Source organism: Eschrichtius robustus, chromosome 20 (genome assembly GCF_028021215.1).
Source record: "Eschrichtius robustus isolate mEscRob2 chromosome 20, mEscRob2.pri, whole genome shotgun sequence".
Lineage (NCBI taxonomy): Eukaryota > Metazoa > Chordata > Mammalia > Artiodactyla > Eschrichtiidae > Eschrichtius > Eschrichtius robustus.
The window spans coordinates 13,017,170-13,035,945 of NC_090843.1; the positions used below are offsets into that span (position 1 = coordinate 13,017,170).

The 18,776-nt window shown below is 46.9% G+C and overlaps 1 protein-coding gene across 1 annotated transcript in view; it reads right to left on the bottom strand.

The window, feature by feature from the left end:
- Positions 1 to 14,199, bottom strand: part of WDR45B (WD repeat domain 45B) — a 34,827-nt gene extending 20,628 nt beyond the window's left edge. The window contains exons 1-2 of the mRNA XM_068530189.1: positions 14,013 to 14,199; positions 9,651 to 9,725 (exon numbers count right to left, since the gene is read on the bottom strand). Of these exons, the coding sequence (XP_068386290.1) occupies positions 9,651 to 9,725; positions 14,013 to 14,079 (142 nt within the window). The 5' untranslated portion in view covers positions 14,080 to 14,199. The remainder of the gene's footprint in view (positions 1 to 9,650; positions 9,726 to 14,012) is intronic.
- Positions 14,200 to 18,776: the final 4,577 nt, after the last annotated feature.

Below are 18,776 nucleotides of genomic sequence, written 5' to 3' on the forward strand. Positions count from 1 at the left end.
AGCTCAGGTTCGATCCCTGGTCAGGGAAATAAGATACCACAAGCAACTTGGCCAAAAAAAAAAAAAAAAAAGAAACTGAAATAAAATGGGGGAGAAGGACGTCTGAGTGTTGGCTTAACCTCCATTCCGCTGAGAGGCTCTTATACAAAAGGGGAGAACTCAGCCCTCCTGGCACGACAGCAGCCCCCTGCCTTTTCATCTTGCCTCTGCCCTGCAACCCCCAGCTCTTTCTATTTCCGAGGAGTTTTCTTTTAATGTAAATATCTTGTTTCTCATTATACAAATTATATATATTATCACTATAAAAATAAAACAACACAAAAAAGCATAAAGTAGAAACAGCTGTAAACGAGATAACGCATGTACTTATACTGAACTCAAACCAATGGCACCACCTGGCACCATCACACTATTTTCCAACTTTTCCCTCTAACAGTGTGTCACGACTGTACCTCTGTGTCAGGATGTACCACAGCATCTAGAGTCTTTTTCCCAATTTTTTCCTTCAGATAAAATGCTTTAAGGCCAATACCGGAGAGGAGGAACCAAGATGGCAGAGTAGAAGGACGTGCTCTCACTCCCTCTTGCGAGAACACCAGAATCACAACTAGCTGCTGGACAATCATCGACAGGAAGACACTGGAACTCACCAAAAAAGATACCCCACATCCAAAGACAAAGGAGAAGCCACAGTGAGACGGTAGGAGGGGCGCAATCACAGAAAAATCAAATCCCATAACTGGTGAGTGGGTGACTCACAGACTGGAGAACACTTGTACCACAGAAGTCCACCCACTGGAGTGAAGGTTCTGAGCCCCACATCAGGCTTCCCAACCTGGGGGTCCGGCAACGGGAGGAGGAATTCCTAGAGAATCAGACATTTTTTTTTTTCTTTTTTTAAAAATTAATTAACTTATTTATGGCTGTGTTGGGTCTTCGCCTCTGTGCAAGGGCTTTCTCTAGTTGCGGCGAGTGGGGGCCACTCTTCATTGCGGTGCACGGGCCTCTCACTGTCGCGGCCTCTCTTGCTGCGGAGCACAAGCTCCACACGCAAGGCTCAGCAGTTGTGGCTCACGGGCCTAGCTGCTCCGCGGCATGTGGGATCTTCCCAGACCAGGGCTCGAACCCGTGTCCCCTGCATTGGCAGGCAGATTCTCAACCACTGTGCCACCAGGGAAGCCCGAAAATCAGACTTCGAAGCCTAGTGGGAATTGATTGCAGGACTTCGACAGGACTGGGGGAAACAGAGACTCCATTCTTGGAGGGCACACACAAAGTAGTGTGCGCATCGGGACCGAGGGGAAGGAGCAGTGACCCCAGGGGAGACTGAACCAGACCTATCTGGTAGTGTTGGAGGGTCTCCTGCAGAGGTGGGGGAGGGGGGGGCTGTGGCTCACTGTGGGGACAAGGACACTGGCAGCAGAAGTTCTGGGAAGTACTCCTTGGCGTGAGCCCTCCCAGAGTCTGTCATTAGCCCCACCAAAGAGCCCAGGTAGGCTCCAGTGTTGGGTTGCCTCAGGCCAAACAACCAACAGGGAGGGAACCCAGCCCCACCCATCAACAGTCAAGTGGATTAAAGTTTTACTGAGCTCTGCCCACCAGAGCAACAGTCAGCTCTACCCACCACCAGTCCCTCCCATCAAGCCTCTTACACAGCCTCATCCACCAGAGGGCAGACAGCAGAAGCAAGAAGAACTACAATCCTGCAGCCTGTGGAACAAAAACCACATTCACAGAAAGACAGACAAGATGAAAAGGCAGAGGGCTATGTACCAGATGAAGGAACAAGATAAAACCCCAGAAAAACAACTAAATGAAGTGGAGATAGGCAACCTTCCAGAAAAAGAATTCAGAATGATAGTGAAGATGATCCAGGACCTTGGAAAAAGAATGGAGGCAAAGATCGAGAAGATGCAAGAAATGTTTAACAAAGACCTAGAAGAATTAAAGAACAAACAAACAGAGATGAACAATACAATAACTGAAATAAAAACTACACTAGGAGGAATCCATAGCAGAATAACTGAGGCAGAAGAACGGATAAGTGACCGGGAAGACAGAATAGTGGAATTCACTGCTGCGGAACAGACTAAAGAAAAAAGAATGAAAAGAAATGAAGACACCCTAAGAGACCTCTGGGACAACATTAAACTCAACAACATTCGCATTATAGGGGTCCCAGAAGGAGAAGAGAGAGAGAAAGGGCCAGAGAAAATATTTGAAGAGATTATAGTCGAAAACTTCCCTAACATGGGAAAGGAAATAGCCACCCAAGTCCAGGAAGCGCAGAGAGTCCCATACAGGATAAACCCAAGGAGAAACACGCTGAGACACATAGTAATCAAATTAGCAAAAATTGAAGACAAAGAAAAATCACTGAAAGCAGCAAGGGAAAAATGAAAAATAACATACAAGGGGAACTCCCATAAGGTTAACAGCTGATTTCTCAGCAGAAACTCTACAAGCCAGAAGGGAGTGGCATGATATACTTAAAGTGATGAAAGGGAAGAAACTACAACCAAGATTACTCTACCCGGCAAGGATCTCATTCAGATTCGATGGAGAAATCAAAAGCTTTACAGACAAGCAAAAGCTAAGAGAATTCAGCACCACCAAACCAGCTCTACAACAAATGCTAAAGGAACTTCTCTAAGTGCGAAACACAAGAGAAGAAAAGGACCTACAAAAACAAACCCATAACAATCAAGAAAATGGTCATAGGAACATACATATAGACAATTACCTTAAACGTGAATGGATTAAATGCTCCAACCAAAAGACACAGGCTTGCTGAATGGATACAAAAACAAGACCCATATATATGCTGTCTACAAGAGACCCACTTCAGACCTAGGGACACATACAGACTGAAAGTGAGGGGATGGAAAAAGATATTCCATGCAAATGGAAATCAAAAGAAAGCTGGAGTAGCTATACTCATATCAGATAAAATAGACTTTAAAATAAAGAACGTTACAAGAGACAAGGAAGGACACTACATAATAATCAAGGGATCAATCCAAGAAGAAGATATAACAATTATAAATATATATGCACCCAACATAGGAGCACCTCAATACATAAGGCAACTGCTAACAGCTATAAAAGAGGAAATCGACAGTAACACAATAATAGTGGGGGACTTTAACACCTCACTTACACTAATGGACAGATCATCCAAAATGAAAATAAATAAGGAAACAGAAGCTTTAAATGACACAATAGACCAGATAGATTTAATTGATATTTATAGGACATTCCATCCAAAAACAGCAGATTACACGTTCTTCTCAAGTGCGCACGGAACATTCTCCAGGATAGATCACATCTTGGGTCACAAATCAAGCCTCAGTAAATTTAAGAAAATTGAAATCATATCAAGCATCTTTTCTGACCACAACGCTATGAGATTAGAAATGAATTACAGGGAAAAAAACGTAAAAAACACAAACACATGGAGGCTAAACAATACGTTACTAAATAACCAAGAGATCACTGAAGAAATCAAAGAGGAAATCAAAAAATACCTAGAGACAAATGACAATGAAAACACGACGACCCAAAACCTATGGGATGCAGCAAAAGCAGTTCTAAGAGGGAAGTTTATAGCTATACAAGCCTATCTCAAGAAACAAGAAAAATCTCAAGTAAACAATCTAACCTTACACCTAAAGAAACTAGAGAAAGAAGAACAAACAAAACCCAAAGTTAGCAGAAGGAAAGAAATCATAAAGATCAGAGCAGAAATAAATGAAATAGAAACAAAGAAAACAATAGCAAAGATCAATAAAACTAAAAGCTGGTTCTTTGAGAAGATAAACAAAATTGATAAGCCATTAGCCAGACTCATCAAGAAAAAGAGGGAGAGGACTCAAATCAATAAAATCAGAAATGGAAAAGAAGTTACAACAGACACCGCAGAAATACAAAGCATCCTAAGAGACTACTACAAGCAACTCTATGCCAATAAAATGGACAACCTGGAAGAAATGGACAATTTCTTAGAAAGGTATAACCTTCCAAGACTGAACCAGGAAGAAACAGAAAATATGAACAGACCAATCACAAATAATGAAACTGAAACTGTGATTAAAAATCTTCCAACAAACAAAAGTCCAGGACCAGATGGCTTCACAGATGAATTCTATCAAATATTTAGAGAAGAGCTAACACCTATCCTTCTCAAACTCTTCCAAAAAATTGCAGAGGAAGGAACACTCTCAAACTCATTCTATGAGGCCACCATCACCCTGATACCAAAACTAGACAAAGACACTACAAAAAAAGAAAATTACAGACCAATATCACTGATGAATATAGATGCAAAAATCCTCAACAAAATACTAGCAAACAGAATCCAACAACACATTAAAAGGATCATACACCACGATCAAGTGGGATTTATCCCAGGGATACAAGGATTCTTCAATATATGCAAATCAATCAATGTGATACACCATATTAACAAATTGAAGAATAAAAACCATATGATCATCTCAATAGATGCAGAAAAAGCTTTTGACAAAATTCAACACCCATTTATGATAAAAACTCTCCAGAAAGTGGGCACAGAGGGAACCTACCTCAACATAATAAAGGCCATATATGACAAACCCACAGCAAACATCATTCTCAATGGTGAAAAACTGAAAGCATTTCCTCTAAGATCAGGAACGAGACAAGGATGTCCACTCTCACCACTATTATTCAACATAGCTCTGGAAGTCCTAGCCACGGCAATCAGAGAAGAAAAAGAAATAAAAGGAATACAAATTGGAAAAGAAGAAGTAAAACTGTCACTGTTTGCAGATGACATGATACTATACATAGAGAATCCTAAAACTGCCACCAGAAAACTGCTAGAGCTAATTAATGAATTTGGTAAAGTTTCAGGATACAAAATTAATGCACAGAAACCTCTTGCATTCCTATACACTAATGATGAAAAATCTGAAAGAGAAATTATGGAAACATTCCCATTTACCATTGCAACAAAAAGAATAAAATACCTAGGAATAAACCTGCCTAGGGAGACAAAAGACCTGTATGCAGAAAACTATAAGACACTGATGAAATAAATTAAAGATGATACCAACAGATGGAGAGAGATACCATGTTCTTGGATTGGAAGAATCAACATTGTGAAAATGACTATACTACCCAAAGTAATCTACAGATTCAATGCAATCCCTATCAAATTACCAATGGCATTTTTTACGGAGCTAGAACAAATTATCTTAAAATTTGTATGGAGACACAAAAGACCCCGAATAGCCAAAGCAGTCTTGAGGGAAAAAAACGGAGCTAGAGGAATCAGACTCCCTGACTTCAGACTATACTACAAAGCTACAGTAATCAAGACAATATGGTACTAGCACAAAAACAGAAACACAGATCAATGGAACAAGATAGAAAGCCCAGAGATAAACCCACACACCTATGGTCAACTAATCTATGACCAAGGAGGCAAAGATATACAATGGAGAAAAGACAGTCTCTTCAATAAGTGGTGCTGAGAAAACTGGACAGCTACATGTAAAAGAATGAAATTAGAATACTCCCTAACACCATACACAAAAATAAACTCAAAATGGATTAGAGACCTAAATGTAAGACTGGACACTATAAAACTCTTAGAGGAAAACATAGGAAGAACACTCTTTGACATAAATCACAGCAAGATCTTTTTTGATCCACCTCCTAGAGTAATGGAAATAAAAACAAAAATAAACAAATGGGACCTAATGAAACTTCAAAGCTTTTGCACAGCAAAGGAAACCATAAACAAGACGAAAAGACAACCCTCAGAATGGGAGAAAATATTTGCAAACGAATCAACGGACAAAGGATTAATCTCCAAAATATATAAACAGCTCATTCAGCTCAATATTAAAGAAACAAACACCCCAATCCAAAAATGGGCAGAAGGCCTAAATAGACATTTCTCCAAAGAAGACATACAGACGGCCACGAAGCACATGAAAAGATGCTCAACATCACTAATTATTAGAGAAATGCAAATCAAAACTACCATGAGGTATCACCTCACACCAGTCAGAATGGGCATCATCAGAAAATCTACAAACAACAAATGCTGGAGAGGGTGTGGAGAAAAGGGAACCCTCTTGCACTGTTGGTGGGAGTGTAAATTGATACAGCCACTACAGAGAACAATATGGAGGTTCCTTAAAAAAACTAAAAATAGAATTACCATATGACCCAGCAATCCCACTACTGGGCATATACCCAGAGAAAACCGTAATTCAAAAAGACACATGCACCCAAATGTTCATTGCAGCACTATTTACAATAGCCAGGTCATGGAAGCAACCTAAATGCCCATCGACAGACGAATGGATAAAGAAGTTGTGGTACATATATACAATGTGCTGGGCTGACCAAGCAGGGCGTGGAGCCCACAGGACCTGCTCTGAAACTGGAGGATGTTGGGCCATGGGTAAGGCCCCGACAGACTGTCAGGTCAGGCAGGTGCTGAACCGGGCAATGTCAGGGACTGTGTGTAAACAGGTCACCTCTTATTTCCAGACACTGGGTAGTCTCACCGAGGACCCTGGCCATATTATTCATTACTGCATCCTCAGCCCCCAGGGCAGCACTCAGTGGGCTCAGGAACAAGGAGACTCACCTGCTGCTCCACCTGTCACTCGGCATCCCCTCTAGGCCTCTGTGTCCCCTCTGCTTCCCCACACATGGCTGCCAATGTTACATGTGTGAGCACTGACTGGTCACATGGAGGAAAAGGTGGGCGGCGCTAAAGACAAGGGTACTCCTCTGGACCCTGCTGCCCGCCTTGAGGACCTTGCACGTTCATCCAGTGTAGGCTACAAAAGTTCTAGTCAGCTTTGGAATGTGGGAGGGTTGTGTTTCTAAATGAAGAGTGGAGTGGACTTTTTAGTACTCCTTTTACTTCTATAACCACTTAGATATAATTTTATCCAAAGGCATCACTCTTGACACATCTTTGTTCAAATTATGATTTGAACCTTCCTTCCAGGATATGCTTGGATGTGTACGTGATACACATGAATCGGAGTTCTACACTCTGACCCCACAGCATCCCTGTGAGAACACCACATGGGCTGTGCTCCCAGGGCTCCCACGCCTCCCCTGAGCTGAGCCACGCTGCTCTGTGCACGGCACGCAGGACCTACAACACCTCGGAGAAGAAAGCTGCCTCCACTGGGGTCCCAGGATGCCCACAGCATCCCAGCACTGCCAGCTCCACCCAATGGTGGGTGTGCCTGCAAGACGCATTCGACTCACGGCCAGTCGTGCAGTCCCCTTACTCAGAGCCACGGTCATAGCAGAGACAAGGCTGAGAGCCCAGATCTGGGAATGACCCTACAATGCAGGCACACTTCGTTCCTCGTTTAGGAAAGTAAATCTCAAAGATAAAAAAGGAATAAGGTCAAGTCTTCTGCCTATTTTCTACTGTTGAGTTAGCTGCCAGAAATGTAGCAGAAGACTAGCCTGCAAGTGCATGTAGAAGTCCTTAAACACATCATTAGTAAGCACCACACAGCCCTACTGGATCCCTCGCAAATTCAAAATTCGCTACAAGCTAAGCTCAGGGACGGCCTGCCCCAGACACAGTGCAGCTGAGCAGGGACAGGGAACAAACACGGCACTGTGACATGACAGCAGCAAATCTTCCTGGCACTTAGGAGGTTTAGACGCTTCTTGTTTAACTTATTTTTATAAGAAATCCTAGATTTACTGGAAACATTTCATTAATTAGGAAGCAGTTTTTAATATGCCTCTAATGATTCAACTTTGAAACTAAAGTCTGTAACTCCGAAGTTTGTAGGTCAACTTAAGTAAAAAGTATCTTGAAATTTTCAAGTTAAGCTGTTTCAAAATATTTTGTAACTATTTTTCTGTATAAAACAGAGTTGTCAGGGCTTCCCTGGTGGCGCAGTGGTTAAGAATCCGCCTGCCAATGCAGCGGACACGGGTTCGAGCCCTGGTCCAGGAAGATCCCACATACCGCAGAGTAACTAAGCCCGTGCGCCACAACTACTGAGCCTGCGCTCTAGAGCCCGCGAGACACAACTACTGAGCCCATGTGCCACAACTACTGAAGCCCGTATGCCTAGAGCCCGTGCTCCGCAACAAGAGAAGCCACCGCAATGAGAAGCCCGCGCACCGCAACGAAGAGTAGCCCCCACTTGCCGCAACTAGAGAAAGCCCATGTGCAGCAACGAAGACCCAACGCAGCCAAAAATAAATAAAATAAATTAAAAAAAAAAAAGAGTTGTCTTAATTCACTACCTAACCAAAACAAAACAAATAGAAGTCAGCAGCATAGAAGACTGATAGGAGACTTCCACTGTCGCCTGTAACACTCATTAATCCCAAAGACCCACTCTTTAAGGGTAACACTGTCGCCACCAATGACAAGGGCACAAGCTTACAAAGCACTTTCTGTGTGTACTGCCACTCGTCTGTGTGTCTCACGCGTCCTAATTCACCCATCTTTACGATAACCTTAGGAGGTAGGCACTTATCATCTTCATTTTTCACACATCAAGAAACTGAGGCCAACAGAAGGTGAGGAACTTGCCCAAGGTTACACAGCAACATGACAAGGGGCAGAGCAGGACTGGGATCTAAATAGTGTGGGCCCAGAGTCTGAGCCCTTTACTAACCAGCTACATGGTCTTTCTCTAATAAGTAGAAGTTATAGACTTCAGCTTACAAAATAAACTCCTGAATATAAAGCACCACTTACTGTTTTACATACCAGGGTTGTATGGAAGATTGTACTTGACAAAGAGGTTCCACCACCAAAAAAAAAGATTCTGAAAATCCCTGATGTAGGATATTAGTTGTCAAAATGGAAAGGGGTTGATAAGGAAGCTTAAGAATGCAGTGACTTCCTCTTACAGATGAGAAACAGTTCTTGCATCAGAAAATATAACTTGCACGTTGAATAAAAACCAAAACCACAACTGCAGGAAGAAAAAGGATGTTTCTCATTGTTTACGATTTATCTGAGATTTGTTCACCTGTTGGCAGATAAGGACCAGGAGACACTAAAAGCTTAAGAAAAATACATAGGAGAAGAAGAAAATGGGATGATTCCACCTGTAAATTACACATTTTTCCCGTCAAATGGGAAAAGGACCACCATTATTTTATTTTACCAAAATTCCTAATTCCAGTTTTTGAAAACTTGTATTCCATGAAAACATAATTTAAGACACTGAAGTAAGTAAACAGAAGCAACTATATTGCTACACTAGTATTTTCTAAGTGGGTCATTTTAAGAGTCAAAGTCCCATGTGCTGTAACTAAACCCCTCACTTGAGCTCCCTACAGCTTCACCTTCAACAGGAAGAGTGAAGTGGCCAGCACAACCCCACCTGGTTCTCTCAGCAGGGCTAGCAGGTACTGGATTCACCAGAGTACCCAGAGTCCCCAACACCCGCTGAATCACCACTGCACCCGGCCCACAGAGCCCAGCACTCATAGAAGCTCAACGGAAGAAAGAGGACAGCTGCATCCAGGCTGACAGGGCCACGAACCCTGTTCACTTCTCAAAACCAGCTCCCCTCTAACCTGCAAGATAAAATCTAGACTCTACGGGCTGGAAAAGGGCAAAACCAAGAAATGTCAGTTACTCTTACCTTGTTTCTCTTTTTCCTTTAGTGGATCGGTGTTATAGACTCGGAATCCATTTTCCATCCCACACGCAAAGCACCCTAAAGTGTGAGACAGACAAATTAATCACCTCACTGGGGTCTCAGCTGAGGACCCCAGGCCTGGACCGGCACAAGCAAGGGGTCCAGAGACAGTGACCTCTCCCAGGAACTCTTGTGGATGCTCAGACCACACGAACGTGGTCTGCAAGTGTCACTACGACTCTCCTCATGAACTGTTATCAGAAGATTTGCACGTCACTCCACTGCCCCCCGCAGGGCCCTTCGGGCATCCCGTGGACCAGGCTCACTTAACTCCAGCACGAGGGGTTCACCGGCTACTGCACCAGCCACTCTGCCACTGCGCACTTCCCTCAACTCCCGCCTCTAATGCTCACCACTGGCCTCCCCATTCCCAACACACCTCTCAAGGACTATATCAGCCAAGAAGTCCTAGAGAGGCAATGACAAACAAGAAAGTCCATGAGGACAGCCACAAAGCGGGCAACCCCAGCAGATATGGACATGCCCAGTTGGGGAAGCGGGGGAAGGGGGGGAAGGGCTGGTGTGGATGGTCTTCTAAAAGGCAGCTTGAGGTCTCCACGACCTCACTCCCACTTGGAACTAATCCTAACTCCCTAAACCCCTGTCATGGTCACCATCCCCAAGTCACACACCAGATTGTTAATGGTCCAATTAAAGGCACTGTTATGAACTGAATGAAGCACTCAAGTTTCAAGACAATCCTGTGACCTGGACTTCACTTGCCTAAGTGTGATCAAGACCACATTAATCTCCTTCAACACCACCTATGAAGCTTGTGGCCAGAAGGAGAAACGCCAAACCCTCCACTTCTTTTTCCAAGACAAGCTGCAGAGCCTGGACCCTCACTGCGACCACACTACTGGCCTGAATGCGAAAGCCACCCTCAGGGTCTCTTCCCCTGGTTTTGATCTGCGTTCCAGCGTTGGGAAGACATTATTCTATCCTATCAGCCACCCCTGTCCCCAACATGGAAAGCATGCTTCTATTTTTTGTCCAAGTTATTTATACTACTGCAAGGACCATGACAGCCTCCTCAGGAGTTGGAGGCTGTTCTGCAGTCAAGTCTCAGGCACTTTATCTGGGCCCGGAGCCTGACACTCACTCTAAAGTGCAGTGTTACTTATTATCTCTAACTTATTCTGGGTTGTAACTCCCTCTTTGTGTTATTGGAATCATGTAATCTGGACAGGGGAACCAGAGCTTGGCTTTCTGGAAAATATGAAAATAATACAGAAGTCGAAACTTTTCCCTTTCTTTCTCAACTATTACACCTTCCACAAGTTTTAAGCCTGCACCTATCTTATTTGTCTTCACCAGAACACATATATTTCTGACAAGACTTGTATAAAATAAACAATCCCTACAAATCCACAAGAAAAAGGCAGACAACCCAACAGAAAAATGAGCAAAAGATTTGGACATTTCACAAAAGAGAATATCCAAATGGTCAATAAACATACAGAATCAGGGAGATGCAAATACAATCTCACACATACCACAATGACATCTACTAAACATCCACCAAAAGGGCCAAAATAATGGAAAATACACCAAATGTAAGGAGTGTGTAGAACTCTCACGGGAACTCTCAAAACTGCTGTTGGAGGGCAAACCAGGACAACCACTGCAGAAAACTGTTTGCACGACTACCGCTGTCAATTCTACTCCTAGGTATACAAGCCTCGCAGAAATGACAACATACGTTCACCAAAAGACAGGTATTATAGAATGCTCACAGCAGCATCATTATGCTCATAATGGCTCCAAACTGGGAATCTACCCAAAGACCTACGAATGGTTCAATGGATAAATGAACTGTGATATATTCACACAAAGAAACACCGCACCAGTGAGAATGATCTACAATTATACTCAACAGTATGGAAAAAAAAAAATCTCACAAACATGATACTGAATAAAAAAGCCAGAAACAAAACACAATACGGCGAGGCAAAATTAATCTACGTCATCGGAAGTCAGAATGGGGGAGTGGCTGGAAGGAGCACAGGGTGGCCAGGTGTTTGGTTTCTTAACCTGGGTGCTGTGGAAGGCGTTTTCAGTTTGGAAAATTCACCAAGCAGAATACTTAGGATACGTGCACTTTTCTGTAAGAATAGTGTGCTTCAATTAAAAGCTAGAAGAAAAGGTACTACAAACACCGCAAGACTGGAAACCACTCACTAAGGAGGCTAGGCATTATCCTTGCTATTTCTGGGGTAGGGGAAATAATTAACGGATTTTACTTGGTTATCATACAAAACTTGGCATTAATCTTCTCATTCTTGCTAACTTAACAAAACTTTTCCCCCCAGAGAAGTGTTCAGGCCAACAGCTGGTGACCAAGCACAGTGCAGAGGAAGCCGACTGGCAACAGGGCATCAGAATCACTGAAGGGCATTCTTCTATGCATGAGCCATATGCAGTCCACATGCAAGTGCTCTTCGCCCACACTCCAGAACCACAGCAGAGGGAGCCAGCGAAGTCAGCCTGTGGCCTCAGTCTCGGTCGAGGCAGGACAAGCTAGTCTACAGAGAAGGTGTGTGTACTCAAACCCTGTGTTTCCCACGGGAGGAGAAAGAAAAACGGCAGCCAGATTATAGAAATGTACATATTCACACCTCAGAATCTCGAAAACTGTAATGCAAGTTATCTTTGGGAGAAGACAAGTCAAAAGTTTAAACAATTTAAAATTATAAGCAAATGTTTCTAAAGTTGCAATGGGAGTGCTAAAAAAGCTGAGTAAAAATTAAAAATCAGTATAAAAACAAAATATAATGAACTCAACAATCTGGCATAAATTTACACTATAGGGAATTAGGTTAAGGGTAAGCAGAAGCTTAAGTATAAAAGTATTTATTTTTTCCAGCAACACTGTAAGCTTTACTTGTAATTTATTACAATGAAATGAGGTGGTTTTACAAAAGTGAGAGTGTATTTTTCAGACAACTGAAATATATCCATCTAAAAGCCAGTGCTGTATTTTCTAAATAATCTTTGATGAAACCTTTATAAAAAACATTACAAACTTCACTAGTTTCTAAAATAATCAGCATCATCGTGAGCCTCAATTATTATACTGAAACTTAGTACAAGGATGCCTCTTCTGGCACTAAGGCAGGTGTAGAAGATCTCGCATTTAAAGGGCCTCAGAGTCAGTAAGCTTTTTGCTTCTGTGTTTGCTTTTCAAGGCTGCCTCTCCCCTCCCCTACTATCAGCCACTCACGTCTTTCCATTGAAAACACATTTGTTAAGGAGTTGTTGTAACCCGGTTAACTCCTTAAAGAGTTCTCAATTATTATCAGAACCTATTAAAAAACCTACTGGCCCTCCTGTGGAAATCAAAACCCCAAGTGTTCTGCCACATACTGCTGGATGCCCAACATGTGGCCCCAAAAGGGCACCCCAACGTGGGGCCACACCACCTGCGGTCCCCAGCCCAGCCGCCCCCATCCCACGTTCTTCCCCACGTCCAGCTCCACCCCTCCAAGAACCCTTCCTGCCCTCAAGGGCTCCTCCTCGAAGGAAAACCCCTGCCTCGCCTCGGTTCCCAGACACACTTAACTCTCCCGGGGCCCCACAATCAGGACCCTGGAGCCATGACCCCACAAGCCCAAGTGCCCACGCGCTGACACAGCGGGGCCACCTCCGCCCGGCCTATTTAACTCTACACTAAACAAACTCCACAGACACGGGTCCTGCAGTTCCTGCTTCTGGATTCTCTTCAAGCCGGCTTCCAAAGCGAACACTCGGAACCGACGCGGGTCCCCCTCCCCGGGTGAGAGTGGGGCGCAGCCCCGCAGCCCGCCGGACTCGGAAACGCGAAAAATGCCATTTCCCCAAAGCCGTGCTGGACGGTCCGGTTTCTACCCAACAAAAGAAGAAAGTGTGAGTCCGGCGCTTTTTTTCCTATGAAAATCAACAGAAAACACGAGGACCTTCGCGGACGAAGTCCTGAGCCTGGGGGGCCGTCCTCACCTCGGCGCGACCCCGTCCCGGCCGCTGGGGACCCTAAAGCGACAGGAAAGAACCGACGCCGCCCGGAAAATCCCGTCACCGTCCGACCGGGGTGGGGGGTGGGCATCGGGGCGGTGGGCCAGCGGCTGGGAGGTGGGGCGGCCGGGGGGGAAGGGAGGGACGCCGGGGGAAGGAGAGGGAACGCCGGGGGGAACGGAAGAGGCGCCGGGGGAGGAAGGGACGAGCGGCCTGGACGCGGTACGGACGCTGCCGCAGGGCGCCGAGGGCGGGACCCCGCTCGGAGGGGCAGCGGCGGCGGGAGGGCCGGGGCAGCCGACGGGCCTCCCTCACCGTGATCCTGGTTGAAGCCGGCGTAGAGCAGCCCGTTGCCGTGCGGGTTGCAGGGCAGGAGGTTCATGGCGCAGCGGGGTCCACCGCGCCTCAGCGCCGCATGCCGCTCGGGGAGGCAGGCCGCCGAGGCCCCTCTGGCCAGCTCCGAGGCCGCCGCGGCCGGAAGCGAAAGGCCCACCGCCTGCGCGCGCAGCCAGGGAGCCGCGGAGCGCCGAGCACATCCACCCGGGGCCTGCCGGGCGGGGAGGGAGCTCCAAGAGCGTCACGTCTGTGGGGGGCGGGGCCATGCCCGAAGAGGGCTGGTCGGGTCGGTTTGGGAGCTGGGCCTGGTCTGAGGGGCGGGGCCGCGTCTGTGGAGGGCGCATCTGGGGGCGGAAACCACCTGTTCCAGTCGGGAGGAGATCCCCCAGTGCCGCCGAGCCCTCCAGGGGGGCGGCGATTCAAAGGGACAGCCCAGGGACTTCCCTGGTGGCGCAGTGGTTGGGAATCCGCCTGCCAATGCAGGGAACACGGGTTCGAGCCCTGGTCCGGGAGGATCCCACATGCCGCGGAGCAACTAAGCCCGTGTGCCACAACTACTGAGCCTGCGCTCTAGAGCCCGTGAGCCACAACTAGGGAAGCCCGCGCGCCTAGAGTCCGCCCTTAGCAACAAGAGAAGCCACCGCAATGAAAAGCCTGCGCATGGCAATGAAGAGTAGCCCCCGCTCACTGCAACTGGAGAAAGCCCAAGCGCAGCAACGAGGACCCAACGCAGACAAAAATAAATGAATAAATAAATAAATTAAAAAACAAAACAAAGTGACAGCCTTGCCCCGTGACCCTCAGGAGCACGCAGGACCCAGTCCCCCAGAGTAACTCGAGTCTCCCGGAAATCATGTAGATTAAGGTAAGCATAAGAGACTTTTTAATTTTTAATTGATAGAAAGATAAGTATTTCAGTAAAAATAACAATGCCTTATGGAGTTTTTAACAAGTATGCTAGTAAAATGTACGCGAAAATAGCAAAATGAATGGAAGTGAGGAAATGGAAGTACAGGTGACCCTTGAGCAACTCAGGGCCACTTACATGAGGATTTTTTTCGATAGTAAATGCCTCAGGGCTACACGACCCTGGTTGGTTAGATCCACAGATGCAGAACCGCAGATACAGAGGATAGGAGGGCCGACTATAAATTACACGCGGATTTTTGACTGCGTGGAGGGCGGGTGCCCTTAATCCCCACGTTGTTTAAGGGTCGACTGTATATGAATGTATAGACCCTCCCACCCCCTACCCTCCACCTCCTCATAGAAACCCCCCCCACAGGGACACAGACCCCCCCAAGACCCAGAGCTACCCACGGACACACAGCTGCCCCCAGGACACAGAACCCCCAAGACACAGAGCCCCCCCCCCAGGACACACAGAACCGTCTTCAGGGACACAGAGCTCCCCCCCACACAGAGTCCTCCAGATCACAGAGCCCCCCCTACCACCACCTCCGCCCAGGACACACAGCCCCTGGGACACAGCACATCATCAAGTAAGGCTCTGGGCTTCCCAGCACCACGGAGCCAGCCCATGGTCCTATTCCAACACAGTGGCCATGGAGGCAGGAGCGTCTGGCCCTAGGGTCCCCGCCCAGAGGGCCCTCTGGTCTCGCCTTTCATCTGCAAGAGGTAAGGTTGTTTCGTATGATACAGTGTTTCACTAGTAAAACAATCAGAGAACCTTCAGAAAGCTACCATCCATTACCCCCATTTCTAAAGTGGCCCACAGAGCAATGATAAAATTTTGCAGCAAGGAATCAAGAAACCAACAGACAATGCTGGCCAGCTTTGAGCCACACAAGGAACTGTCCTCCAGCAGAAGTAGAAAGTTAGCCTCTAACGCGGCAGACAGGCATTTTCTAGACCCGAGTGCCAAGTCCACTCCTGGACTAGACAGCCGTCTTCCTGTCATCTCATCAGGCACAGAAAGAGCACTGGAGACTCTGGCACACACAGCCTGGCCACAGCGAGCTGGGTTGGATATGAAAGCTCCCTGGACGAGGCCCCTCAGGCTGGTAGGGGCAGCATAAAGGCGAGACCCTGCATGAACACAGTCCAGAATGGGGCAGCGTCCGAGCCAGCAAAGGCCAGACCGCATGCTGGTGCCTGAGCGGCTGCTGCTTTTACCAGCAACAGCTTTAACCTTGCTCAGTCTTCACCCCTTCTAGATAGGAGTTACTAAGACAGCGATCCTGGAATCACCGCTGCTCCCTGAGAGCATCGAACACAGCAAAGTGCTCTCCTACCACAAGCGCCAGTCTGAATCCTTTCCAACACCCTCGTACAGAAATGTCCCCGTTTCTTGACCGTAGGAGGTCTCCCTCATTGCAGTGAGTCAACTGAGTTCCTGGTGGTCTTTGGCTGACGACAGTGAAAGCACTTCTGGGCTGCCTCACCTAGGAGGGGTAAAGGCTGGAGCAACAGCAACTATGTTGGGGCAAGGTAGACTTTGGAACTCTTCCTTGTTGCCTCTGTCTTCCTCTCCACAGTGACTCAGAGGCCTCTGTACCTGGGCTGGTTCCACTGTTATCATGGGAAAGTAGAGTGAAAGAAGCAGTATTCCACAGTTGAGTTCTAGACTGAGGCAGGGAAGAGAAGGTAGGATTAAAAGCCAAAACTTGATTGGCAGGAGCCAGCCTTTTTTGAGAAGAAAGGTATGTGAGACTCCAGAGATCTGAAGAAGGAGGGCACAGATCCAAGTATTCCACTGAAGCCAGAACAGATGGAGCCAGACCCTGACCCCGAGTTCAGGCTGGTTGGGGAATGAGGGTTGGGGATCAAGGGTCAGAGGTGAGGAGTAGCAGGGCCAGTCTGACCCTTGCCAGGGTAGGGAACCATGTTGGGCACCCACTGCCTGTATGGAGAAGTGGCTCCCATTACCTACCATTGATCCATCTGCCCACTGCCAGGCAGAAGCATCTATATCAACAGCTGCCCTGTTCTGAGGCTTTGTCATCCTCATTCACTAGGTCACCATACTGATGACACACCCAGTGGAGGTCGGTGCCACAAGGGAAGCGAGGCCCAAGAGCATGTAGGGAGCGGGGAGTGAACACAGTGAACACAGGGTCCCGCCCTCCTGGCGGGTCGGGGTGCGTCCCCTGCCCTCATGACAGCTCAGCCACCTCCCCCCAGTTCCCCAATACATGCAGCTTCAGGCTTGCTTTTCAAATCCACATTTACTTTGATGATGCAATTCTCCCGCAAAGGGAAGCATCTCCATCTCCATCTCTTTGGCAAAACAAATATTATCAAGCTCATAATTGACATTTTTTCCAGATTCAATATTTGCCCGGATCATTCCGCATCAAAGTTGTAAGCTCTCTGTCTAGGAAATTATTCTGCATTGCAGTAATTTTCACAGGGCAATTGAAGACATAATTGTGCATAATATACTTTGAATCTAGATGCTTGAAAAGAGAATTACAAGCAGCTGGGACACAATTTGGTCTTCTTGTTTATACTTGGGGTGGATTTTGCCAGCAGTGAGGCCATGGAAGAAAATGGTGAAGTTTGAGAGCAGTTTCTCCAAGGTTCAGTTTACATTTCAGTTTTGATTTCGCTATGCTCACCACCAAAACATGCATACTTGTACTTAATATGTTCTGTATTAGGGTTTGTTTTTATTTCACAGAAATGTCACTTTGATAGTACTGTCTACTGTGAAGCATAACTTATTTCCTTGTTGTCTGAGCCCTGGGGTGGCCATAACAAATTGCCACAAACTGGAGGGCTTGAAACAACAGAAATGTGCCTCTCACAGTTCTGGAGGCCAGAGTCTGAATCCAGGTGTGGGCAGGGCTCTTGGGGGCCCCCCTCCTGCCTCTTCCAGCTTCTGGTGGCCCCAGCTGTCCTTCAATTAAACAACGAAAAGGGACCAAATTTAGGCTTGTGACCAGGAGTCTGTCCCCAGCCTCCCCACCTCCACCGGCCTTGGAAACCTGCACCTTCTACTTCCATGCGCCCTTCAAGGGGCAGGGGAGAGGGGCTCGCATTCAGGGTGGACCCCTCCTCGTTTCTGCTTGTGGCAGTCGGGGAAGTGACACCCCACCGCAGCCATCAGGCTTTGTGGTCAGCAGGTCAGCCCTTCACTCTCCTCTCTCATCCACTGCCTAGCAGAGAGAAGGGTGTGATGGCCCGGCAGCAAGTCCTCCCAGGCCCGCAGCCCCTTGCAGAGGGACCGTCCCCTCAAGGCTTACCTGCTGTGCCCTCTCCTGCTCCCCTGTGCACATCTGTCCCTGTTGTGCCCAGGGGGCTGGGTGACCAGCGGTGGCCGAGCACATTCCTCCTCTCGGGGCCTCGGCTCCACCGTCTCTGAATAAAAGTGTCGCTCCCAATTCTAGGGTCCTTTAAATTTCTAAAAATCTGTAAATAATTAACAGAAACCAAGGACATCTGTGTGTTTTCAAGTTATTTTTTTTTTTAATCCATTGTTGCAACCTCCGGCTGCCACAGAGAACCTAGTGGTAGAACCGGGAAGGAGACCCTGCCCAGAGTCTTGGCTGAGTCAGCTCTGATCTTTATGCTGCTGCCGGGAGGTGACAACCCGTCCACTGGGGCCAGAGTACCGCCCACTATTTCCGCAGACAGGCACCCGCTGGACGGCCGGTCCTTCATTCCCCACTGTCTGCCTCTGTGTTCTTTTCAGGAAAAGGCGTCCTTTCAATCAATGGCACAGGGACACAGCCTTGTTGCCAACACCAGGCACTAGCACTGATTGTGGTGCCTGAAACA